The sequence below is a fragment of the Alexandromys fortis genome, unplaced genomic scaffold (assembly GCF_014885135.2).
Source record: "Alexandromys fortis isolate MF-2015 unplaced genomic scaffold, M_Fortis_MF-2015_v1.1 scaffold_140, whole genome shotgun sequence".
In the NCBI taxonomy this organism is placed as follows: Eukaryota; Metazoa; Chordata; class Mammalia; order Rodentia; family Cricetidae; genus Alexandromys; species Alexandromys fortis.
In genome coordinates, this window is record NW_026068048.1 from 798,547 (window position 1) to 823,977 (window position 25,431).

The 25,431-nt window shown below is 52.4% G+C and overlaps 2 protein-coding genes across 4 annotated transcripts in view; one reads left to right on the forward strand and one right to left on the reverse strand.

Moving 5' to 3' along the window:
* Positions 1–2,311, forward strand: part of Map4k1 (mitogen-activated protein kinase kinase kinase kinase 1) — a 23,405-nt gene extending 21,094 nt beyond the window's left edge. Inside the window, exons 27-32 of one of the 2 annotated variants that reach the window (XM_050118941.1) lie at positions 118–289; positions 755–817; positions 894–983; positions 1,068–1,138; positions 1,484–1,539; positions 2,142–2,311. In XM_050118941.1, the coding sequence (XP_049974898.1) occupies positions 118–289; positions 755–817; positions 894–983; positions 1,068–1,138; positions 1,484–1,539; positions 2,142–2,211 (522 nt within the window). In that variant the 3' untranslated portion in view covers positions 2,212–2,311. Of the gene's footprint in view, positions 1–114; positions 290–754; positions 818–893; positions 984–1,067; positions 1,139–1,483; positions 1,540–2,141 lie in introns of both variants that reach the window. The other variant, XM_050118940.1, reaches the window with a different exon arrangement.
* An 89-nt stretch (positions 2,312–2,400) lies between these two features.
* Ryr1 (ryanodine receptor 1) overlaps positions 2,401–25,431 on the reverse strand; it is a 122,285-nt gene continuing 99,254 nt past the window's right edge. For both annotated transcript variants that reach the window (XM_050119297.1, XM_050119298.1), the window contains 17 exons: positions 22,725–23,066; positions 17,953–18,744; positions 16,972–17,036; positions 16,162–16,315; positions 15,257–15,343; positions 13,769–14,020; positions 12,135–12,265; positions 10,957–10,999; positions 9,019–9,149; positions 8,860–8,920; positions 8,361–8,507; positions 7,670–7,804; positions 4,069–4,225; positions 3,485–3,549; positions 3,295–3,395; positions 2,773–2,824; positions 2,401–2,601 (listed from right to left, as the gene is read on the reverse strand). In XM_050119297.1, coding sequence (XP_049975254.1) covers positions 2,506–2,601; positions 2,773–2,824; positions 3,295–3,395; positions 3,485–3,549; positions 4,069–4,225; positions 7,670–7,804; positions 8,361–8,507; positions 8,860–8,920; positions 9,019–9,149; positions 10,957–10,999; positions 12,135–12,265; positions 13,769–14,020; positions 15,257–15,343; positions 16,162–16,315; positions 16,972–17,036; positions 17,953–18,744; positions 22,725–23,066 — 2,811 coding nt within the window. In that variant the 3' untranslated portion in view covers positions 2,401–2,505. The remainder of the gene's footprint in view (positions 2,602–2,772; positions 2,825–3,294; positions 3,396–3,484; positions 3,550–4,068; positions 4,226–7,669; positions 7,805–8,360; positions 8,508–8,859; positions 8,921–9,018; positions 9,150–10,956; positions 11,000–12,134; positions 12,266–13,768; positions 14,021–15,256; positions 15,344–16,161; positions 16,316–16,971; positions 17,037–17,952; positions 18,745–22,724; positions 23,067–25,431) is intronic.

Below are 25,431 nucleotides of genomic sequence, written 5' to 3' on the forward strand. Positions count from 1 at the left end.
AGAGAGAGAGAGAGAGAGAGAGAGAGAGAGAGAGAGAGAGAGAGAGAGAGAGAGCAGCACATTTTGTTTTCCCTGAGAGTCTCCCTGAGCAGCCCTTCCCCTTGCGGCCTGCAGCAGGTGCTGTTCCCACTGCCCACGCCGCTGCCAGTGTTCGCGTTGCTGACAGCGCCGGGCTCCGAGCTGCCGGCCGTGTGCATCGGCGTGAGCCCCGGGCAAGCGGCGAGGTCGGTGCTTTTCCACACCGTGCGCTTTGGTGCCCTGTCCTGCTGGCTGGACGACTCCAGCACGGGTGAGTGAGTTGTGCCACAGAGACACGGGGCTGCAGAGGGGGCGGGAACTGTAAGGGAGGGAGGGGCTACAAAAGAAGGCGGATCTGAGAGAGGAGGGGTTTCAGGGAGGGAGGGGCTACTGGAGAAGGCGTGGCTGTAGGGATGAAAGAGGTGAGTTTGGACGGAGTTCAAGCTGCAGCAAAGGGGTGGGGCTGAGGGGAGAGGGCGGGGCTTCAGAAAAGAGGCATGGTTGCGGGAGAGGACTGGACTGTGGGAAGTGGCTGGGTCGAAGGATGGGACAACAGGTTAAGGCAGCTAGGGGAGAGGCAGTTTATTCCTTGTGGAGGGGAGGGTCAGAGTGACTGGGCTAAGCCTGAGCCAATACAAAGAAAGAGATGGACCGGGGTCAGAGGGATAACAGGGTGGGCCTGTGTGGCAGGCAGGGACCTGAGGGGCGCTAGTTGAAGCCCCTGCCTCTCACACAGAGCACAAGGGACCAGTGCAGGTGACCCAAGTTAATGAAGACATGGTGATGGTGTTGATGGACGGTGAGTGCTTTCTCCCTCCCCTTCCTGGTCCTCAGCCCAGGACTGTGTTCAAATCCCTCCCACCACTTCCTCCCAGGCTCTCTGAAGCTAGTGACCCCAGAGGGGGCCCCAGCTCCCGGGCTTCGCACCCCTGAGATTCCCATGACGGAAGCTGTGGAGGCTGTGGGTATGTGCTGGGAGGAGAGGGCCTCGGGGTCAGGGGTGAGAGTTCTGTGACCTGAAGGGTCACAGGCAACTGATTTCTCTCCAGCTATGGTGGGAGACCGGCTCCAGGCCTTCTGGAAGCATGGAGTTCAGGTGTGGGCTCCAGGCTCGGAACAGGTAGGCCCTCCCTTTCGGTTCACACCACTGCCTTGCCCTCTCCTCAGTCTTCTCATCCTTTAAATGGGCTTGGAGAAGCCCTGGGTCCCAGAGCAGACACTCCCACTGGAAGTGGGAAGTCAGAAGGCTAAAGGTACCTTGCTGGCTTCCCAGGCCCTTTGATTGACTCTGTACAGCTGCCTATCAGACAGGGCACTCAAGTTAGTGGTTTTGGATGCAGGGCAGCGAAGCCATTTGCTCAAAGTCACACAACTTAGCAAGTGGCTGTGGAGTTAGACTTCTCCGTAGGAAGCCATGTGTGTAGAGAGGGGACATCCTGCAGACACATCCACGCTCTCTCCACAGCTGCTGCAGGAGCTGAGAGAACCCACCCTCACCTTCCGTCTGCTCGGCTCCCCCAGGTATGGCGGTGGGGAGAAGGACAGAGGCATAGGAGGGGCTGCTGGTGTGGAACGGCTGGTTCTTCCTTGGCCTAGAACAGCCTCCCATACTCTATTACTAAGTTCCCTCCCAAGGCTCCGGCTCCACCATTCTTGGCAGCCTTGGCCGACATCCATGCTTCTCTGAGCCCCTTTGTTTACCATTCGTGTTGGGAGTGTGACCTCCCGGGGCTCCTTTCCTGTTGTTGCTGTCAGAGTGTCCCGCCTTGTAGCCCCAGCTGTTCTCTGATTCTCTCTTCTCTCTTGTTACGCTGGGGGGAGGGCATCCTTGGGAGGCCATTCTCTCCTTCAACCATGTGGGTTCCAGGGACTGAACTCAGGCCATTAAGTTTGGTGGCAGGCACCTTCGCTTCCTGAGCCATCTCACCAGCCCTCTTCAGACTCCTCACGTAGCTGAGGGCGACCTTGAACTCCAGATCTTTCCGCCTCAGCCTCCTGGTTTGGGGGACCATAGGCATGTCCCACCATGCCTAGTCACTGTCACAGCCCAGCATAGGAATGGCAGTTTCTGGTAACTACTTTGGGAATGAATTAGAGAATGACTTGACCTCTCTCTTCTTCAGGCCTGTTGTGGTGGAGACTCGGCCCTCGGATGACCCCACCGCCCCTAGCAACCTCTACATCCAGGAATGACCATCTGAGAGGGCATGCCATGACTAACGGACCTCTGCAGATTCTAACAGACACACTAGTGGTCACAGCATGTCCTTATCTCATAATAAACATGACTGCAGACTGTTGTCATCTGGCTTTTCTTGAGGGGGGGGGATTTTTGGATGCCCTCAAATTAAATGATCCAACACAATGATTGCTGGGGTGTAGCATAGGCTTTATTTGTCTAGTTCAGCATCACCTGTGCCAGCAGTCTGGCCAGGAGCTTGCAGTGGGAATAAGGCACTTGAGGTGGCGGAGGGCCAGCTGCAGACCTCAGCTGAGCTGGTCCTCATACTGCTTGCGGAAACAGTCTCCAGCAGGGAAGAAATCCCAGCACCTTTCCTGGTACATCTTCCAGACATACGACTCCTAGGGTTGAGGGAACAAGAGTCCTTTGGTCATGTCTCTGAAGAGTCTGCTGCCTGCTGACTGTTGTCTCGAAGACTTATTGAGTACACTCAGGGTGGAACTCGAGTACAGCCAGCTGGAATGGCTTTCTGTCAGCCATGTCCCCACTCACCCCTCATTAGCACTCCTTACCTGACCGGTGTGCTCCGTCTCATCCTTATTTATCAAATACATCAGGAAAAACCTGAGGGACAGAGGACCACAGGGGAAAGGGAAGAACCGTACTTGCAATGCATTTAGTTTTGTTTTCTGGTTCTGAGAATGAAACTCAGAACCCAGTGCATGCTAGGCAGGGGTTCTACCACTGAGCCACACCCCAGCCCCTCACTGGCGGATTCTAGGCAGGGGCTCTACCACTGAGCCACACCCCAGCCCCTCACTGGGGGATTCTAGGCATGGGCTCTACCACTGAGCCACACCCCAGCCCCTCACTGGGGGATTCTAGGCAGGGGCTCTACCACTGAGCCACACCCCAGCCCCTCACTTGAGGATTTTGCTTTATCACTGACCCACAGTGATGCTTGCCTTCTGATTGGCTAAACACCATGGATACCCACACTCCTTTCCATAACTGGCCCAGGCCCAGTAGCCCTGCCCTGGCTGTCGACAGCCTCCCTCCTGCCCTCTTGATCACCCACCACTTCCCATCCTTACATGTAATTGGCCAGGTTGTGCTCCTCCAGAGTGTGGGTCTCAAATCCATGTGGGGTCGTATCAAAGTAGTCACTGCCTATCCCGCAGATGAAGCACTTGGTCTGAGGACAATGAAGGATGTCAGAGTCAAGGTCCATATGACATCCCTGGTACCCCACAACCCCTCAGAGTCATCCTTGCCCTGATGCACCTCCATGTCCTCCTTCACTTGCTCTTGCTGGTCTCGGAGCTCCCCGAAAGCATCAATAATCAGACCTGGGGTGGCAGGACACAGATCAGGCAGGACACAAGTCAGGACCCTGTACACCCAGCACCTCTGGGCCTTGCCTTTCTTCCATGGGTTCCCTAATCTTACCACACTTCCCAAACAGAATAGAACCAGGCAGTTACTGAGTACTTCTTATGGGCAGACACTTCAAAGGAATGCATGGCTTAATCTTCATGGCATCTTAAACACTGTAGCCTTGACTGGTCTGGAGTGTAGACCAGGTTGGCCCCAAGCTTATGCAGCCCTCCTGCATCTTACTATGTAGACCAGGTTAGCCTCAAGCTTATGCAGTTCTCCTGCCTCCGCTTCCCGAGAGCTAAGATTACAGTCACGTGACACTGTGCCCGGTTTTAACACCTCCATTTTTTCAGATGGAGAAACTCTGAGATGAGGCTCAGAGAGACCACCAGCGTGAGGGCTTAGGGTAGGAAGAGGCTAAGCCAGGGAGGTAGCCAGCCCCCAGCGGCTAGGCACTCCTCACACCCACACACCCAGCCAGCACTGACCCTGAATGATGGCTAGCAGGATAATAATGACGAAGAAGAAAAAGGTGATGTCGAAGACAACCCGGTAGAGTTCATACTCATCACCCGCTGGGTCCTCAATCTCGTCCCCGATGCCTCCGCCAGCCCGGACACCCACATACATGTGGAACAGGTAGCACTGCAGAGGGAGGGGTTCACTCAGAAGGCAGCCACCATCACCTACCAGAGGCCTGGACGAGGCAGACCTGGAGACACACAGTGACAGACACAGCCCTGGCCCTGCCTCTTGCAGCTGGGGAAATGTCGGGACTGTCACTGAAGGCTGCCGGTGTGCCTTCATGGTTCACCTAGGAGGGGACTTCTGGGCACATCCACGAGGAAGTTTCTAGATTGGGTTAACTGAGCTGGGAAGGATCTAGCCTGAATGTGGACCCAGTGTGAGGTGAGGTCCCAGAGAGAATCAAAAGGAGAAAGCAGCCCCTTCCTCTGCTTCTTCACTGAGGTCCCAGAGTGACCGGTCACCTCACGCCCTGGACTCCAAGATGAGCTGACTGTATTCTCAAATTAGGGGCGGACATCTTCCCTTTCTTAGGTATTCAGTCACACTGGGCAGAGTGTGACTAACTCAAGTGGTCAGAGCCGGGGATGTACCCCGGTTGGTACATCTCGTGTTTGCACGAAGCCCGGGGTTTGATTCCCAGCACCACATGAAACAGGTGGTGGCACAGGCCTGTTATCTCAGGTGGCGGCAGGAGGATCAGAAGGTCAAAGTCAGCCTTTGCTACACTGAGGATAGGAAACAGGGCAGGTGACAGGAACAAAGCAGTCAGGCTGCGTTGGGGAGGACCACTGTGGTCACTGTGAACTGGAGAAGGCGCAGGAGCCCTCACAAGCTGGGTGAGGATCAGAATGGCTCAGATTGCCTCAGGACGGCAAACAGAGTGACTTCATGCAGGAGGACAAGGCTTTGCTGGAAGCTGAAGGAAGTGTTATGAGAATGGATTGGGTGATGGGAAAGAGTGTGCTGGGCAGTCAAAAACAATGTGGTTGTCAACACTGGGGAGGAAAAGATAAATTTTGGGGGCTGGGTGTCACACACTATTCACACAAAGACACCAAAGTTTTTGTTTTGTTTTCTGTTTGTTTGTTTGGTTGTTGGTTTTTTTTTTTTTTCTCTGAGACAGGGTTTTATTTCACTATGTAGCCCTGGCTGTCCTGGAACTCACTCTGTAGATCAGGCTAGCCTCAAACTCACAGAGATCCTCCTGTCTTTGCCTATCGAGTGCTGGGATTACAGGTGTGCCCCACCATTGCCTGGCTACACTAAACTTTTTACAATTTCTTTTGGGAGGTAGGAGGCTGGAGAGTTGGCTCAGTGGTTAAGTGCACTGGCTGCTCTTCCGAAGGACCCAGATACCACATGGTGGGTCACAGCCATCCATAACTCAGACATACTTTAGGCAAAACACCATGTATGCATGGAAAAAGAAAGAAAAAAAAAGAAAAAACTTTGTTTTGTTTTGCTTTTGGTTTTTCATTCTTTTGCTTCCATGAGGAACTGAAATACGGTTGGTGAGGCTAGGAAAGGCGTCACTATGAACAAGAATCAGGAGGGAGATGAGGCATGGGCGGTCATGCGGGTTCTCTAGGCCCTGGTTCAAGTAATGGTCAGAAAGAGGACTTCTGTAGGAGGCAGCATTTAATTAAATCCCTCCTGATTCTTGAGGGGTATGGACGCTGCCTGGTGCAGGGCAGAGAGAGGTCAATGCAGTGGACCAGAAATGGGAGGAAACGCATGGTCCTAGAGGAACTGAAAAAGAACCAGAAAGCCAAAAATCGAAAGCGGAAAGGACTGTGGTTAGACTCAGGTAGCGCCAGCTCTTCCCTGCTTTTGTAAGCCATGGTGACGTGGTTCAGCCTTCTCCACTGGATGTGTGGGTCACCAGGAGTTTCTAAGCAGAGGCGGGGGAGGGGCTGGGTCATCTGGCACATGGGACAGACTTCACACTCGCTTTTTCTGTGTTCCCAGGAGGTGAGAGGTCCCGGTTGTGTTGACTAAGAGCTCAGGCCAGTGACGGTGATGGGGAGCAGGCTGTGGGGCTGGACTGCAGCCCACGAGCAGGAGCTCATGAAGCCAGATCACAAGTCATCTTCTGGCACAAAGCCCTGAAATGATTCCCTTGATTGTGGCCCCGCCTCTAGCACATCACAGTCAGTGTGAGTTATCATCGCCATTGTTAGAAAAGAGAAATAGCCTGGCGGTGGTGGCGCACGCCTTTAATCCCAGCAGAGGCAAGCGGATCTCTGAGTTCGAGGCCAGCCTGGTCTACAAGAGCTAGTTCCAGGACAGGCTCCAAAGCCACAGAGAAACCCTGTAAAAAAAAAAAAAAAAAAAAAAAAAAAAAGAAAGAAAGAAAGAAAGAAAGAAAAGAAAAGGAAAAGAAAAAGAGAAATATGCGCTTACGATTGAACAATGGGAGAAAAAAATCTTTAGCTGGGCAGTGGTGGTTCATGCCTTTAATCCCCACACTTGGGAGGCAGAGGCAGGAGGATCTCTGTGAGTTTGAGGTCAGTCTGGTCTACAGAGCAAGTTCTTGGACAATCAAAGCTACACAGAGAAACACTATCTCAAAAACCCAAAACAAACCTTTGGAGTAGTCTCCTAATTGATGTAGCTCAGCTTGGCTTTGAACTCATGATCCCCCTGCCCCAGTCTCCTGAATACTGGAATTGCATGAGCACATTTTTGCTAAACCAAGGGCCTTGAGTTCTTCTACTGATTTATACCTCTGATCCCTAGTCTAAGACTTTCAAGGCGACAGTTACAGTTTTAACAGCTGATATGTTGCGGCTGGTCCTGTTCAAAGAGTCTTAGCTGCACCAGCTGGCAAGCCCTCCTCACACCCCCGTGACAGAGATGCTGCTATTTAAGCCCCTTTGAGACAGGCCGTGGAAGCTGAGCATTCGGGCTAGTTTTATGTCAGCATGTCACAAGCTACAGATATCTGAAAGAGGGAACCTCATTTGAGAAGATGCCTCCATACGACCACCATGCAGGGCATTTTCTTTTCTTTATTTTTTTTAAAAGATCTATCTATCGATCTGTCTATCTATTATGTATGCAACATTCTGCCTTCATGTATGCCTGCACACCATGTGGTTGCTGGGAATTGAACTCAGGACCTCTGGAAGAGCAGCCAGTGCTCTAAACCACTGAGCCATCTCTCCAGCCCCCCCCCCCCCGGGCATTTTCTTAATGAATGATTGATGAAGGAGGGCCCAGCCCATTGTGGGTGGTGCCACCTCTGGGCTGGTGGTCCTGGGTCCTATAAGCAAGCAAGCAGGCTGAGCAAGCTGCAGGGAGCAAGCAGCATCCTTCCATGGCCTCTGCATCAGCTCCTGCCTGCAGGTTCCTGCCCTGCTTGAGTTCCTGTCCTGACTGCTGTTGATGATGAACTGTTACATGGAACTACTGTGAATGAAACCCTTTCCTCCTCAAGATGTTTAGGGTCACGGGGTTCCATCACAGCGACAGTAGCGCTGGGGTCACGGGGTTCCATCACAGCGACAGTAGCCCTAGCTAAGCCACTCAGTAACTTAGACCAGCGCGGGAAGGGCTCACCGTCATCATGTCATCGCACTTCATATCGGGCTCGTCCTCGTCTTCGCTCTTGTTGTAGAATTTGCGGAAGAAGTTGAAGGCCACCACAGTGTACAGATAGACCACCACGGCCAGGAGCCCTACGGTCATCACCAGCTGGGGACAGGCAGGCGCGGGTCAACGTTTCGCTCCTCTAAACAGCAACCTCAACTCTCAGGCTCCTTGGATACTGGAACCTCTTCTGCACTCCAGCTCCTTGGCTCTCCCCTCCCCTAGAACGGCCCTATCCCAGGTCTGGTGTGGTGGCACACTCCTTTAATCTCAGTACTCGGAGGCAGAGGCAGGCCGATCTCTGAGTTTGAGGACAGCCTGGTCTACAAAGCGAGTTCCGGACAGTCAGGGCTACACGGGGAAACCCGTCTCAAATAACCTCCAAATAAAACACAAAAATAAACCAAAGAATGCCCTAACCTCCTGGCTCAAAACCCTTCCAGGTGGCCATTCCCTTTGCGCTGCCCCTCAAAAATGCACCTTTGCCTCCCCCCTCAAAGACTGCTCCACCCTCACCTCGCCCTCCCACGCAGGCACGCAAGCAAGCACGCAGGGGCCGTTATCATGTGGTCTTCCCCAGGAGTTCTTGATCACCACCGCCCGCCCCGCCCCCTGCCACTCCCAGATTTCCTCGCAGGTTCCTGCCAGGTCCTCTTCACACCTGCTTTCCGTTGTGGGTGACAGACGAGAGGATGGTGCGCAGCGTCTTGACCCCCATGGCGATGTCCAGGAGGTGGGCAGCGAAGAAGAAGTTATTGTAGTGTCCCAGGAGGGACATAACCATGTACCAGCCCAGATACAGGAAAGACTGAGTATGAAAGGGACGAGGTCAGGAAACATGGAAGGATGCCCCAGAGCAAGGACAGAAGCCTAGGGGACTGTCTAGGGGAGCATCTGCTTCAGAGCCTAGGGAGGAGGGAGCCAGTGGGAGATGAGCTAAGAAGGACCCACGGCAGCGGATGCTTCGGGGACAGGGAACCTCAGGGTGAGAAGGCACTGTAGGAGCAAGGCACCCTAGAATCTTTCTGGGGTCGGAGAGACCTGGAACCCTCCCAAAGCCCTTCAAACAACGTTGCTATCCTAGGGGCTTTGCGCAGACTGTTCCCTCATCCAGAGACATTGCTCTCCTGCCATATTCCCTCTCCATAGCCCCCGCTCACATTGTCTGTGAAGATGACTCCGAACTTCCAGATCTGGTACTTGACATCGATGGACATGATCCTGAGGGAACAGGGAGAGGGACACAGCCAGATGGCTGGGCATCAGACACTAGCCCCGTGTGCCCCCTGACCCGCCCCCGGCTGATGTGTCTCTCTCACCATGTCAGTAGCCCCGGTGGAGGGTCAGGTTTGCGCTCACTGTGGGCTGTGATCTCCAGAGAGGCCAGGTCCATGCCCAGCAACTCCGCAATCCGTTCCCGCCCAAAGATGTCCCCGTGTTTGTCCAGAACCTGCAGAAGAAAGCCTCAGGCCATGAAGACAGGTTGGAGCTGGAAAAGGGGACATTGCCTGCATAGGGGTTTCAGGGACGCTCAACTTTGCATGAGAAATAGGGGGAGCATTTTTCTTGGAAGAAGGACCTGGTTTCTGTGGGAGGAAACATCCGGCAGTGACAGTAGCCAAACTTTATTGTTGGGGAGGGAGGCTGATAACTGGGACTGGTGGGATGTCCACTTCGCTCACCACCCCAGCCACACCAGCGTCCTTGCCATTCCCACGTTCCTACCCCAGGCACTCGACAAGTTCCTACTGGGCTCACTCCAGCCCTCTCCAACAAATCAGCAACCTTCCCTGGCCAACACACTCCTGCGTATCCTCGCTGAGTTAGTTTTTAATATTTTTTGTTATTGTTTTGAGACAGGGTCTCACCATGCAGCTCTGGACGGCCTGGAACTCACTCTGTGAACCAGATTGAGCTCAAACCCACAGAGATCCACCGGCCTCTGCCTCCCGATGCTGAGATAAAAGGCGTGGTGTCACTGGGCTATGTAGTTAAGTTTTTAAGTCTTATGTGTGTTGCCATGTGTGTGCAGTGCCCAGAGCTCTTAAGGAGGGCATTTCAAACAGGAGAACTGGAGTTACAGGCAGTTGTGAACCACCATGTGGGTGCTGAGAACTGAACCCAGGTTCACTGTAAGTGCAGCCAGTGCTCATAGCCACGAAAGCCATTACTAAAGCCTCTATTATTTTTTAAATACTTATTGCCAAGTTCTATTTGGGTTTACTTCTTTCAAGATTTACTGTTTATTTAGCTGTATGTGTGTTTGTCTGTGTGAGTGTATGTCACAGATGTGTGGGTGCCCATCACATCCTGAAGAGGGTCTCAGATGCCCTGGATCTGGAATTACATGATGTCATAAGCTGCAGATGTGGGTCTGGAAACTGAAACTGGGTTCCCTAGAAGAGTAGCAAGAGTTTTTAACTAAGCCATCTCTCCAGCCCATCCATCCTTCATTTATCCATTCATCATCCATCCATCCATCCATCCCTCCATCCATCCATCAATCCACCATCCATCCATTCATTATCTATCCATCTGCCCACCATTGATCCATCCATCCATCATCCATCCATCTATCCATAATCCATCCACCATCCCTCTACCATCCACCATCATCCATCCATCATCCATCCATCCATCATCCATCATCCATCCATCTATCATTCATCCATCCATCATCCATCCACCATCCATCCATCATCCATCCATCCATCATCATTCATCCATCCATTATCCATCCATCCATCCATCATCTATCCATCTATCTATGTAGTTGCTGGTTTGGGGTTTGTTTGGAGACAGTGTCTCATATAGCACAATTTAGTCATGAACTCACTGTATAGATGAAGACAACTTTGAATTTATGATCCTCCTGCCTCCACTACCTGAGCACAGACATGCACCACCTTATTTTATACTGTGTTGAGATGGAACCCAGGGCTTTGTGCATGCTTGACAAGCACTCTACCGAATGCGCTACATCCTAGGGCCCCCAAAGGCACGATTCTTAACTGTGCTCACCACATTGTTGCTCATCTCCTCTCTCAGATACCTATAGACTGAATCCTCGCCCTGTGCCCTCTACATGCAGCTTCTCTTTAGAGGAGGAACATGATCACCCAACCAGGTTCTCTATAGTGGCACTGCCCCTTGCCCAGAGTCCCATACAAAACAAGTTCTTGGCAAAGCTGGGAGTGGCCTGCTGGCAGCAAGGGACTCAGCCCAGGAGCCCTCCCTTTCCCACACTGTCCCCTCACCTTCCGCTTGACAAACTTGTCCCAGTAGTTGCTGGGGAAAGACCTGTCAAGAGAGAGCATGGGGAGGTTAGGGTGGTGTGGCGGATTGAATGAGATTGATCCCCAGAGCCTTGTATATTTGCATATGTAGTCCCCAGCTGATGAGCTGGTGGGAAAGGATTAGGTGTGGTCTTGTTGCCACTTTGAGGTTTCCAAATCCTGCACCAGGTCTGTCTCAGTCCCCCAACCCCTCTCTGCTGTATAGAGATCAGGATGTAGCTCTCAGCAACTTCTCCAGCACCGTGCCTGCCTGAATGCCACCATGCTTCCACCATGATAATAGACGAAGTCTCTGAAACTAACTAGAAGCCAGCCTTCAGTTAAGTGCTTTCTTTGATAAGAGTTGCCTTGGTCATGGTGTCTATTCACAGCAATAGAACACTAAGACCCGTGGGAAGGGTCAGGAGCCACTGGCCAGGCCTGGGGACAACAACCTGAGACAGGGCTGTTTTTAAATTCCTGGGCTTGAATTATTCTCCTGCCTCGAGCTCCTGAGTGCTGAGGTACCTGTGTGAGCAATTACACCTGACTCTAGGATCTATTTAACATTATTATTATTATTATTATTTTATTTGTATGGGTGTTTTGCCTGCATGTGGTTTGGAGGCCAGAAGTGAGGGTCAGATCTTTTGCAAATGCAGTTACAGATGGTTGTGAGCCACCATGTAGGAGGTGGGAATTGAACTCAGGACCTCTGGAAGAGCAGCCAGTGCTCTTAACTGCTGAGCCATCTCTCCAGCCCTCTCCACATTACTTTTTGAGACAGGTTCTCTCACTGAACCCCAAGGTCACCAATTGGCTAGGCCAGTTGGCCAGTGAGCTCCATCGATCCTTCCACCTTTGTCTCCTAGCCCTGGGATTCCCTGCACCAGACAGTCACACCCAGATTTTTATGTCACTGCTTGAGGATCTGAACTCAGGTCCTTATGGTGAGCAGCAAGGATTTGCTCATCGAGTCATTACCCCAACCCCACACCCACAGGAACTTCAAGTGTCCATCGGATGGAGAGAATAATGAGCCTAGGGAGAACAAGTCAGGCCATGGGGCTGGAGCCTTGCTCTTCAGAAATCCAGGCCTGAACTGGAGTGGAAATCTAGCCCTGTTCCCTCTGCCACCCTAAGGAGGGGCTGGGACTTACGGTGTGTTGAGCACCAGGCGGTCCCACTGTCCCTTCACGTCATCGTCCTCAGGCTGCTCAGTAATGTAGAGGCCGTCAAACTCCAGCTTCCGGGCCAGCTCCTTCTCCCGCTTAAAGATCACTAGGGGAACCTAGGCACGGAGGGAGGCAGAGGTGACGGTTGGCATGAGCTATGCAGAAGCCATGCGACCTGCCTGGAGCCTAGTGAAGTTCTCAGGGTAGAAAGTGCAGGTTAGGGGTAGGCAGAGAGATGCAGGCAGAAGGTAGCCGGTGGGTGGGGAGGTGCAGGCAGAAGTGGGTGACATTATAAGGGAAAGGGCAAGCTGGGGGCACCCCAGTTGTCTGCTGCAGGCTGCGGCTCTGGCGGAGAGGTGTTAACTCAGGCTGTAAGGTGAATAAGACAGAGGCAGGTGGAAGGGCGTGGAAGGGGGTGAGCAGCAGGCACGGCGTGCACAGAGCTCTGCTCATTCAGCAAAATTACAAGATTTATACAAACGTCTGGACGTGCAGAACCCGTGAGACACGGTGTGCCTTGGGGGGCATGACAAACCTTGGGCATATCTGACATGAGACTCCAGTCACATCTGAGACCCCAGAGACGCCCCAGTGACAGGCAGATCTATTTATGTGTCTTCCTTCCTTCCTTCTTCCCTCGCTCCCTCCCTCCCTCCCTCCCTTCCTCCCTCCCTTCCTTCTTTCCTTCCTTCCATTTAGACTAGGCTGGTTTGGAATTTACAGCTATCTGCCTGGCTCTGCCTCTTGAGTGCTGCTGGGACTAAAGGTGTGTGCCACCATGCCTGGCCTTGTCTTCTTTGTTTTATTTTTTTAAACTATAACCCATGAGTCCAATTGGTGTTTTCCATATACACATGGGTGTGGGCCCCTCCCCTGGAGCATGGGCAACCTACCCTAGACCATACTCCAAAAGAAAATGGTCTCTTTCCCCCCTAGCAATCATCAGTTGTTAACAGCTACTTGGCTTGGGGTGGGGGCTTGTATGCCCATACCCCGCTTATTTTGGAGACAGAAGCTCCCCATGTAGCCCAGGCTGGCCCAGAACTTGGTCTCATCCTGCCTCCCTGGCATTAGAAGCATGCACCAGTATGGGCCTGACTTCAGAGAGACCTTTCTATTTTAAAAAAAATATTTTAAGTGTGTGTCTATGTGCTTGTGAGTGCATGCTATTATGTGTATGTAGGTGATCATGGAAATCAGAAGAAAACATCAAATTGCCTAAAGCTGGAGTCAGTCTGTGAGCCACTCTACACGGGTGCTGGGAACCGAACACGGGACCTCTGCGAGAGCAGTATGTGCTCTTAAGCGCTGAGTCACCTCTTCACCTCCCTGCCTCACAGAGATCTTAACTCAAACGATTAACAGGCAGACAATAATATTCCACACGATAAAGTTGCCCCCTTGATGGGGAAACGAACACAGTCACGTACGCACAGCGCAGATAAGTTGGACTTAGCCCGCCAGCCATGGTCTGCATTCGCTCCCATTTGCCAGAGTAGCCTCGCCGAAGACCTCGGTCCTGTACTGGTTGGCTGTGTTTACCCATCCTAAAGTCTCCTGCCCCACAGTTCTCCTAGGTGCCCTCCCGCCCAGGACCACAGTCACAGGTCAGGTCTCACCTTGAGACAGTTGTAACCGATGATGCAGAGGAAGGCCACCAGCGTGTGCAGCAGGCTCAAGCAGCGCAGCGCGGGTTCCATGTAGCCCGTGCTCTCCTCCAGGAAGTAGTACACCATGTTCTCATCCTCATCACCTTCCACGTCCTCGCTGGCACCAGAGCCCCAGCCAGAGCCACCACCAGACCCTGCCCCTGACGTGTCCCCAGCTCCGGAGCCTTCTATGTCATCCTCCCCTGGTGGGGAGTCTGAGACCTGAAGTGGGGTCAGAGGTCAATCAGAGGGGACCCTGGTAGCCCCTGGCCTGTCACGCCAAACTCACAATCAGTAGTAATACTTATAAGACACTATTTTGTTTCCTCTCCCTCCTCAATTCTATGTTAAACAGAGTCTCACTGGGTAGCCCTGGCTAGCCTGGAACTCACTATGTAGACCAGGCTAACCTCAAACTCAGAGAGATATACCTGCCTCTGTATTTTGAGTGCTGGGACGAAAGGCGTGCACCATCACTGCCATCAACACTTTGTTTTTTGGCGCAGGACCTTGATAGCATAGGCTTGCCTAGGATTTGCTATATAGCCCAGGCTGGCTCAAACTACTGATCATCTGTGTCAGCCTCCCAAGTGCTGAGATGATGGATATGTGCCATCACATCGGGCTTATATAGAACTTTCTAGACCCAGAGACTGGGTCTACAGTTTTTTTTTTGTTTTGTTTGAGTCTGGGTCTTGTATAGCCCAGAACTACCCACAGACTCTCTGTATAGCCAAGAATGACCTTGAACTCCTGATCCTCCTATAGGGGTCTCACTTCATGAGATAAAGTCTCACTATGTAGACCCGCCTGGTCTAGAACTTAGGGACTCTCGTCGGCCTCTGCCTCCCAAGTGCTGGGATCAAAACATGCGCCACCAAACCTGACCCTGGCTCCCACTTTTAAGTTCCACAATTCTCACCTATAAATGTGGTTTTGAGCCCATTTTGAGGAGGAGGAGGCATGGAGAAGCTAAGCGTTTTCTTACCATCACCTGTCTCCGCCACACCCTGTGTGTTGTTATCTAACCCCTCCCCCAAGAGGACCACAAAGCCCGCTCCGGCTTCAGGAGGCCTGGTTCCAAGCCCTCCCTCTGTTCCGTGAGCTGCCCACTTTCTTCTCCGCACACACCTTTCCTCAGCTGGCCTATGGGTGCTGCAGAGGGGACTCTCACACCTGGAACTGCCTGGCAGGTGGCCAAGCTGTCTGGGAAAGCAATTCTATGTTCCTTGTTGAATGCATGCAGGCATCTGTCCCCCCACGGGTCCAGCCACCCCCACTCAGACCCACAGCATGTCCAGACTCAGCTCTCTAGTCCAGACTCCCTTAAGAAGTCTCAGTCTGGAACCTCATCCCTTCCCTGAAGGGGGCGGGGCCCTGTGGTGTGTTGAGCCTCCCACCTCCCAGCCAGGCGAGGATCTGACCCTCCCCCGGGGCCTGGGACCACCGCATAGACACCTTGTAAAACAGCAACATGAAGTTGATGGCAAATGCCAAGAAGAGGGCCAGGAACCGCAGCGTGTAGAAGTTCCTAGACAAGTAGTTCTAGAAAGAGAGGAAGAGCGGTCACAGTGCAGCCTCATCCCTGACCACATCTCACTGCTCACCCACAACCAAAGAACCCAGCCTTGACTGGCTGCTCCCACACTCTCCCTCCCCTTGAGCGCCCACTGGGTGCCAAGACTCCGCCGAGAGCGCAGAAAATGCCAGGCCCTTGTTTGGCTCGCACCATGGCTTTGTGGGCGTGCCATTGCCGTGATGGCCCTTTACAAGTGAAGAAACTGAGGCTGGGGGAGGGAGGTGCTGTCTTTCTCAACGTCGTACAGCCAAGGAGCTGCAAACCCACTGTTTGAGAGAAGGGATCCCAGAGATGGAACTTGGGACTCTCATAAGAGGCAAACTCTCTGCCACTGAGCCACACCCCAATCCGGTACCTGGGGTTTGACTCCAGGTCAACAGGAGTGCATGCCCCAGCCCCCACGCCATACTGCTTCACGGTCTGTGTTACCAGAAGTGGAAGATGGCTTCTTCATCACGCCATCTCTCCCCACCCCCACTTCTCCTATCCCTATTCTCACGGCTCCTCACAGACCGGCCTTCCATTCAACCTCCTGTCCTGTCCCCAACTCAAGTCAGGACCGGCTTGAGATGGAGACAGGATGCTATCTCCCAGACACCTTCCTCCTTCAGGGACACATGAGATGGGTCTCGCCCAGGACCTCTGAGGGGCTAGACCTCCCAGCTGTGCCTGGGGACACTTCTGCCCTTTCTTTAGTGAGTTCCTCTCTGAGATGAGCTTGGAGCTGGGAGAGAGGAGTCCTCACAAGAAGAGAAATTTTAGGGTACCCCTGCTGGGTCCTCACCAAGAATTTCACCCTCTGTACTTCCAGTTCCCCCCAAAATTCTTCCAAGCCTGCACCTCCAGCTTCCTCCTTTTTTGGAGGGGGCGGAGAGGGTGTCTTCTTGGGGGGTTCTGGAGGAGGCTCGGGGACTTCTTCCTTCTCTCCGTTCTCAGTACTGTAGGACACAGAAAGGGATCAGCGGATGCTGGGGCAAGTCATTCATTCCAAGTCACTCATCTGGGAGCCATCCTGTGTAAGGCAGGCCAGGTCTAGATGGTGCTGGGGACGCAGACAAGCGAGGCCCTGCCCTCACAAACTCCAGTAAAACAGCTGAGTGGTGCGGGTAGGGACGGGGCTAAACAAAGCAAAGCTACTCCTTTGCAGGAGTAGGGGTTAAAGCTGGGCCCTGAGCATGCTGGGCAAGTGCTCCGTCTCTGAGATGCATCAGTTTTTCCTTGTCATTTTGAGACTTCTCAGTAAGTTGCCTAGGATGGTCTTGAACATGCTCTGATGACCCAGGCAGGCCTTCAACTTTTGACTCTTATGTCCCTTAGATGGGATTACCACACCTGATCAAAATAACTTCACAGAGAAGGACTCACGTGCATAGCACAGAGATCCAGAGCTAAAAGGAGCACCCTATCTTGTTGCCTTTCTTCAAGTCTCTCCTCTGTCCTCAGGTATGGACTGAATGATGCAGAGGGCAGAGGCCAGAGGCCAAAGGCCAGAGAGCAGAGAGTGACCAGTACAATTTGGGCCTTGACATAAGAAGGCCCTCAATTCAGAAGGGTTGAGGCAAGAGTCTGGCTCCCTCCACTCTGAGACACTCACTCGGCTTTCTCAGGTTCGGGCTCCGGCTCTGGTTCTGGAGGGGGCTCCTCTTCTTCTCCCTCCACCTGGGGATAGGACACAGATCTGAGCCTTCGGGGTGCTCACCAGTCTCTGTCTCGTCTGTTACTCTCTGGCCTCACTTCTTTCTCCCTGGGTAACCAAAGTGTTATCCTTACTCCCCTCTACCAAGGAAAGGGGGATTAAGTGAGAGTCTTATTGTTAAGAGGGGAAGTTGAGGCTCACAGAGATAAAATGCCTGGTTTGCAATCCAGTGCAGAATCAGTCTGAATTCAAAGAGGTTTTTGTCTGTTTGTGGTGGGTTCTTGCTGTGTAGCCTAAGCTGGTATTGAACTCCAGGTCCTCAGCCTCCCCATTGTGGGAATCACAGGCTTGTGTTAGGATGCTTGCTCAAAGATGTTTTTGTCCCTCATGGCTTCTCATCACCTTGACAACCACAGGCAGCAATTGTAGCTCCAAGAGGTAAGAATGTTGGGGAACCTTTCTCTCATAGACTGGCTAACTCCCTACAGCCCTATGTTTTTCTTTCTTTCCTTCTTTTCTTTCTTTCTCTCTCTCTCTCTCTCTTTCTTTCTTTCTCTCTTTTCACGACAGGGTTTCTCTGTAGCTTTGGAGCCTGTCCTGGAACTAGCTCTTGTAGACCAGGCTGACCTCGAACTCACAGAGATCGGCCTGCCTCTGCCACCTGGGTGCTGGGATTAAAGGCGTGCACCACCACTGCCCAGAGCCCTGTGTTTCTCTGAGGGTCATCCCTGGCGACCGTGGCACTGTTTCCATGTGTCTTTTTAGTCCCGGTCTCTCCCCCATTCCTCTAATTTGATCTCTAGGTCTTTGGTTCTCTCTAGTCCACAGTATGTATTTCTCTCCCCAACATTTTGACCTTTTCTTTCCTCTTTCAGTTCTGCTTTCTCTGAGGGTTTCTGTCAGGCTGTCCCTCCCTGGAACCTTGCAGGCCTCTCTCACCCCCAGCTTCCTCTTGAGGATGGGCGAGCCCTCTGGCGTGGGAGGCTCCACAGGTGTTGTGTCACCCATGTCCCCTAGACCACCAGCGCCTTCTGGCCGGAATGGGCTCCCATCGGCCACAGCCACGGCCCGGTCGGCCCCTCCCGTGCCAGCCTGGTCCGCTGCTGTCTCTTCATCTCCCGCGCCGTCGGCTGCATCGCCTTCGCCCTCTCCCATGCCCTCTCCCTCTGCATCGCTGCCAGGGCCGCTCGGCTGCTGGCCGTGCACCTCGTCGCCCGTGGGATCCGGCATGCCCGCCAGGAGCTCGGTCACAGTCACCTTCTTGGCGCTGTCTACCAGCCCGCCGCCAAACAGCGAGCCCCAGAGCAACCTCAGCGCCCCTGCTGCCGCGCCTGCGCCCGCGCCCCCAGCACACGACACCAGCGCCCACAGCAGCGCGGCCACCGCGGTGGCCGCCTCCCGCGCCGTCAACCTCCGCAGCCTCCGCACGCGCCGCCGAAGGCTACGGTAGCTCAGGCCCCGCAGCGTCCGGCCCGCCGCCGCCGCCAGCCAAGCCCACACGCCCGCAGCCGCTGCAACACCCGTCCCGTCAGGGCCCGCTGCGCCCTCCTCAGCTTCCTCCAAGTCCTCGTCCTCATCCTCCTCTGGCTCTCCCTCTGGCTCCGAGATCTGAGCAGCGATCTGCATCTCAAAGATCGTGTCCTCGCAGAAGCTTACAAACAGCTCCATCTTCTCGGACTCGCCGCCCTCGTTCACCACGTCAAAGATGAACTGGCGCTTGGATTCCTTCACCTGCAGGGAAGAGCAGACGGCGGGGTTCAATGTAGCAGGTGCCCTTTGAGAACCGGACTTACGTTGCCCAGGCTAGCCTCCAACTACTTAAAAGGTTGAGGATGGCCTTGAACTCCTGAAATTGTATAGCACCACCCTCCATAATCTCCTTTATTAACTCTTGGTGTAAATTATGTGTAAGGCTGTAGACATGGCTCAGCAGTTAAGTGCACTGGCTACTCTTTCAAAGGACCCCCAGGTTTGGTTCTCAGCATCCACAGCGCGACTTATCCACCGTCTGTAACTCCAGTTCAATAATTTTCAGGAACGCACATACAGGCAGTGAATGTATTGCGTGCAAGTGAAACACTAACATGCAATAATCTTTAAAAACAATAAAATTATGTGTGTCTGAGTGAATGTGAATGCAGGGGACCTAGGATTCTGGGAGACGGCACGAGTTGTGAGCCACCCAACGTGGGTGCTGGAAACCAAACTCGGGCCCTCTGCAAGAGCAGTAAGCACTCGCAACTGCTATTATTCTTTCCTCTTTCAAACCCTTGTGTCGAGGGTTTACTTTCACTAGATCGCAGCAAGGAAGCTGTTCTGCTGCGTATGAAATCCCGACCCAGAAGCAGGTCATTTAGGAATGGTTTAGTGCCATGTTCCACACTAATGTGTGTTCAACGTGAGCGCAAGAGGGCGGCCCCCGTTCGGGCCGTACCCTATTTCTCGGGATGAATGGCTCTCCACACCGGACCATCCAGACGCATGGAGTGCGCGCGGGTGGAGGGGTGTGGGGGGGGATCCAGCCATGTGTGCGAGCATAACTACTATTATTATTACTATTATTATATTTATTATCATCGTTATTTTGGAGACAGGGTCTTACTGTATGTTAGCCTGGAACTCACTAGACCAGGCTCTCCTCAAACTTAGAGACTGACCTACCTCTGCCTCCCAAACGCTAGGATTAAAGGGGTGCACTGCCATATCCCATACTTTTTTTCTTCTCTCTCTCTCTCTTTCTTTTTTTTTTTTTTTTTTTTTTTTTTTTTTATGGTTTTTCAAGACAGGGTTTCTCTGTGGCTTTGGAGCCTGTCCTGGCACTAGTTCTGTAGACCAGGCTGGTCTCGAACTCACAGAGATCCGCCTGCCTCTGCCTCCCGAGTGCTGGGATTAAAGGCGTGCGCCACCATCGCCCGGCCTTTCTCTCTCTCTCTCTCTCTCTCTCTCTCTCTCTCTCTCTCTCTTTCTTTCTTTCTTTCTTTCGACATGGTTTCTTTGTAGCTTTGGAGCCTGTCTTGGACCTAGCTCTTATAGACCAGGCTGGCCTCCAACTCACAGATACTCACAGATATCTGCCTGCCTCTGCCTCCCAAGTGCCAGGATTAAAGGTTTGCGCCACCACTGCCTGGCTCATACTGTCTTTAATATTCAAGAAGTCATGGTTTTGTTGGGCTGCCTGGGCTGGTTCTGACTTCATAGCCTCAAGCAATCTTCTCCACTCAGCCTCCAGAGTGCCTGGGTCTATAGGTGTACATAGCTGCACACAGCTTACAAGTTATTAACAGCTAATTACAGAACATGCTCCAGCATGCTTGTCATCTGAGCACATGGGAGGTGAGGCAGGAGGACCCCAAGTTCTAGGCTGCCCTGGGCTGCTGCAGTCTCTCTCTCCATACATGTATGTGTATGTATGTGTATATGTATGTGTTTATGTATATATATGTATATATATATGTGTGTGTGTGTGTGTGTGTATAACTCATTTGTAAGTATGTTACCTTAATAAAGACAGGCAGTGAACCAGGAATTTACAGACCTAGACAGGCATCCAGGCCGACACAGATCATAAATAAGATGTAGAGTTGGAGCTCCAACAGGCTAGCCCCGGAATCTAGCTTTTGTTTTTGATTTGAGACAGTCTCCATATTTAACAGATGCTTATTTTGTACATGTCATCCCTCTGCTAGGCCTTTCACGTGCTGGGATTACACGCATGTACTTGTACATGCCTAGCATATACCTTCTAGCTGTTTTGTTTGTTCATTTTGGGTCGATGAGGATGACTTGAACTCCTCCTGGTCCTCCTGCCTCCACCCCCAAGTGGCATGCAGCACCACGCCAGGCTCCTTCTAGCCTTTCTGGAAAAACAGAATATGGTAGCTGAGAGCAAAAGGTTTGCAGCTGTCATGGGGTTCAAATCCTGATTCAACCACTGAAAAGCTGGGTGATTGTTTTTACTTAATTCCGTGGGCCTCAGTTTCCCCCTCCATAAATAGGGTCCAATGGAAGAATGGCTGTGAAGGGTTAAAGATTGACAGGTGTCTAGTGGTTAGACTAGCGCTGGCATCTCGCAGTTGTGCAGGGCTCACTGGTGATAAATCTCCCACAAGGCCCACGTGGACATGCATGCATTCTCAGGGAGCACAGGCAGGTATGCACAGGAGGAGTGGGTGTCCAGAGAGATCACAGGAAGAGAGGGTCTGCACTAGGGAGCAGAGGAGGAGCACATGGGAGGAGGAGGAGCTAGCAGCAGAAGCACCGGGAGGGCGTGGTGAATGGGAGCTCCCTGCAGGCACCTGTGTACAGATATTCTGGGGTTGGGGGGAAGGCTGTCGTGTCCATCATGGGATGCAAGCTTGTGAAGATCCTTGTGGCGAGCAAGGAAGAATTTAGGTGTGAATAGAGCATCGGCGTGTGGGAAGATGTCGGTAGGATGTGACTCCAAATGCAGGAAGAGCCTGGGACCAGACAGCAGAGAAGACATGTAATCACACAAGGGCCTGCATTTCCAGTATATGCAAGGGGAGTGTGCGGGAGTCAGCGTAAGAGGGCCTGAAGCTTGTGGGCAGGACACTCTGTGGGGCAGCGTGTGCAGAGCTGGGTTCTGCGGAGGAGAGATAAGAAGGGTGTGGGGGATAAGGAGGCCATGCATGTGTGAGCCTCGGGTGAGCTAGGAGAGAGGAAGGAGAGGGCGAGAGCTTGCAAAGGAGTGTGCAGGTGCTTGGGGGGCGTGCCAAGGGTGTGTGTGGATGCAAGAGTGTGAAGACTGTGTGCTAGTGCACACAGGAGGGCAGGGCAGGGCTGAGGGTGAGTGAGGGACACGTGGGGAATGCAAGCAAAAGGGCGTGGGACTCACAGATGAGCCAGTGCACTCAGCAGGCTGCAGTGTGCTGTGGGAGATGTGAATGTGTTCTCGGGGGTTTGTGGGACACACTCAAGCATTGGTGGGTTAGATGCGTGGGGTTGAGGGTGGGGCACACTGAGATGGGACTCTGAAAGCCCAGGCTGCCCCAGACATTGCTCTGAGGGGCATATTTGAGAGGACAGTGACCAGAGAGGAGGTGTGCAAGCATGCCAGGACACCCCAGAGCCATCAGAATGTGTATGGGGGAGTGGGCATGGGCCCACCAGGGCCCAGAGGGCAGGGGAGCAAGGTGTATGTAAGCATGCAGATTCAAGTGTAGGTGTAACTGCATCAGAATGACCAGAGCTCCCGGTGAGAGTTGTGAGTCCTGGTGCATTGCTGCGGCCATGAGGACACACCCGTGCAAGTGCTGCAATGCACAAGGGATACCCACACAAGAGGTGTGCGCCAGCAAGTCTGGGTCATGCAAGATAACAGTAGGAACCACAAAGTCGCTCTGAGGAGGGGTGTGGGGTTAAGGTTAGTGTAGAACAGTTGGTAGTGTTTCCCTTGCATGCAGGAAGTCCTGGATTTGAATCCCAGAACCCCAAAAGCCAAGTACGGAGGCTCGCACTTGTAATCCCAGCACTGGGGAGATAGGGGCCATCCTCAGTTACAACGTGAGTTTAAAGGCCAGCCTGGGAACGATAAAACCTTGTCTTCAAACATAATACAATGCGGGGAGGGGTGTGGGCTTGTTAGAGCCAAGCAGGGCCCGGAGTACCAGCACTGAAGGTGCATGCAGCTCCATGTAGGGTATGAACACTCATGGCACCAAGGCCTCAGGTACAGATCCAGGTCTACTGACCTGCGGCATCTCCCACTGAGCACGGTTGGTCTCTGAGATCTCAAAGTAGATGCGCTCTATGCGCCGGGATGAGCCCATGATCTCGATGCGGCCCAGGTAAGGCCGGAAGTACTCCAGGATGCTCTCAGCCAGCTCCAGGAAGTTGCGCAGGCGCGGGTCGTGGGGGACATGCTCCGACAGGTTGGTCAGCAGCACCGCCACGTTGAAGCCGATTTCCCGCGCTGGCTCCTGGAAGCGGTTGGCGAACTCTTCGCAGTTGATCATTTCATTCTCATCGGCTTCGGAGCAGGAAAGCAGGAACTGGATCTCGGGGCTGGAGAACTGCTTCTGGCTGTCCATGGCCTGCGGGTGGGCAGGGGAGGTCAGTATGTGTGTATGTGAGCGCGCGCGCCCGTGTGTGTGAGTGTGTGTGTGCGTGTGTGTGTGTGTGTGTGTGTGTGTGTGAGAGAGAGAGAGAGAGAGAGAGAGAGAGAGAGAGAGAGAGAGAGAGAGAGAGAGAGAGAGAGAACTCAGGTGTTAGTATCAGCAATAACCAATTAAAAGGGTATGGCTAAACTGAACAGGGTGGTGCTGTTTTAACCCCAGCGTGGGAGGCAGAGGCAGGCAGATCTTCCATGAGTTCAAGGCCAGCCTGATCAACTTAGAAAGTTCCAGAACAGCCAGGGCTACATAGTGAGACCCTGTGTCAAAAACAAACATAAGGACAACAAAACACCACAAAACGAAACAAAAGGTTCAATTGCCTGGGATGAATGATGGATTCTCAGTACTGTATAAACAGGGCGTGGGGCTGCATGTCTGTGAGCCCCCAAAAGAAATAAATAAGCCCCCCCCTCTTGATAAAATAATGGTGTTTTTGTTTGTTTGTTTTCATTTTGTTTTGTTGGTTTTTCGAGACAGTATTTCTCTATGTAGCCTTGGCTGTCCTGGAATTCTCTCCATAAACCATGCTGGCATTGAGTTCACAGAGATCTACCTGCATTTGTCCCAAGGTTCTGGGGTCAAAGGTGTGTGCTACCACTCCCGACTAATAATAGTGGGGTTTTTAAACTAAAAATTAATTTTGCTTTTGTTTGCTTGAGACAGTCTTTCTATGTAGTCCTGGACAACCGGGAACCTACTATGCAGGCTAGACTCTCCTCCAGTTTATAGAGAGCCACCTGTCTCTGCCTCTTAAGTGCTGGGGTCAAAGCCACCACTGCCCAGGTGCTTTTTTTGTTTGTTCTTGTTTGGTTAAGACAAGGTCTCATGTAGCCCAGACTGAACTGAAGCTCACTGCATAGCTGAGGCCGGCCTTAAAGTCCCAATTCTCCTGCCTCAACACTCTGAGTGCTGGGATTATACACATGCAACACCACACTCAGCTTATGCAATTCCGTGTAGCCATATTTCAGTTGTATCATAATACATAAAGCTTGCTTGAAGTTCAGAGAGTGAAACAATCGCACTGATCAGCCTTACAGACCAGGCAGTGGTGACACACACCTTTAATCCCAGTAGCCACACTAGTTACCATAGAAACCAGGCAGTAGTGGTGCATGCCTTTAATCCCAGAACCAGAGAGGATTGTAAAATGTGAGAGACGACTCTCAGTCTCGGTCTCATTCTGAGATTCCTGGAGGCAGGATCACCATTTCAGACTGAGGCAGAGGTAAGAGCCAGGGACTGGCTGTTTTGCTTTTCTGACCTTCAGGTTGAACCCCGGTTTCTGTCTCTGGGCTTTTATTAATCATGATACAATTCTGGGAAGCAAACCCAGGGCCTGGTGCCTGCAGGCAAGCAGTCTGCCAAGCAGGCCACACCCTAGACCTGCTGTGCATTTTTAGGTAATTTTCAAAAGCAGTTTTTCAAACACCCTCAACCACACAAGCAGCAAGAAAGCATCTTACAGTTCAACTCAAAAAAAATTAATAAGTTTCAAGATACAGTTCTGACTTTTGCTACACAATGGTTCTTGGTGTTCTGTTTTATGTTGAAAGATGCTCGTCGTATCTTACTAGATGAATTTCCTGACCAACATAGAGATGGGCTGCAGAATGCAGCCGTAGCTCTGGGGTATGAACAGAAGCGGTATTTCCTGACTCTAGACTGTCCTTTGTGAGAAGCCAAGAGCTTTGCAAAATGCTCTCTAAATGAGTAACAGGGCCTTGCAAATCATGAAAGGCTTCAAAACCGCAGAGCAGAGAGACCAAGTCACACAGGAACTTCTTAGCGCATCCAGCAGCCTCCCCCGATGAGGGCCCGGGATCCTCTCCTCCCTCCCGTTCCCTCTTGGACTCTGCTCTGCAGATTTGCTGTTTCCTCTTGGTCATTGGCTGCCCCTTTGTCCTGCCTCTTCTTCTGCAATGCTTTCTATGGCCACTGTCAGCCTACCTTGCCAAAGCCACCTTCCCTTCCAGACCTGGTTGGAGGTGTGTGGGGGCGGGACTGAGAGTTACACCTTTTTTTTTTTTTTTTTTTGCTTTCCACATTTCCTGAGATAACACTGGGATTCCAGGCTCCCAATGTCACCCTGCACATATGATTGTCAGGTCTCCCCATCTGGGCTCTGACCACTTTCCAGACACATGTGACTGCTGACATCTGAGTGGATGTCACATCACAAACAGAGATGCTCAGAAGTAACTTGTTTTCGTTATTATTATTATTATTATTACTACTATTATTACTTTTTTTTGGGGGGGGGTTTGAGACAGGGTTTCTCTGT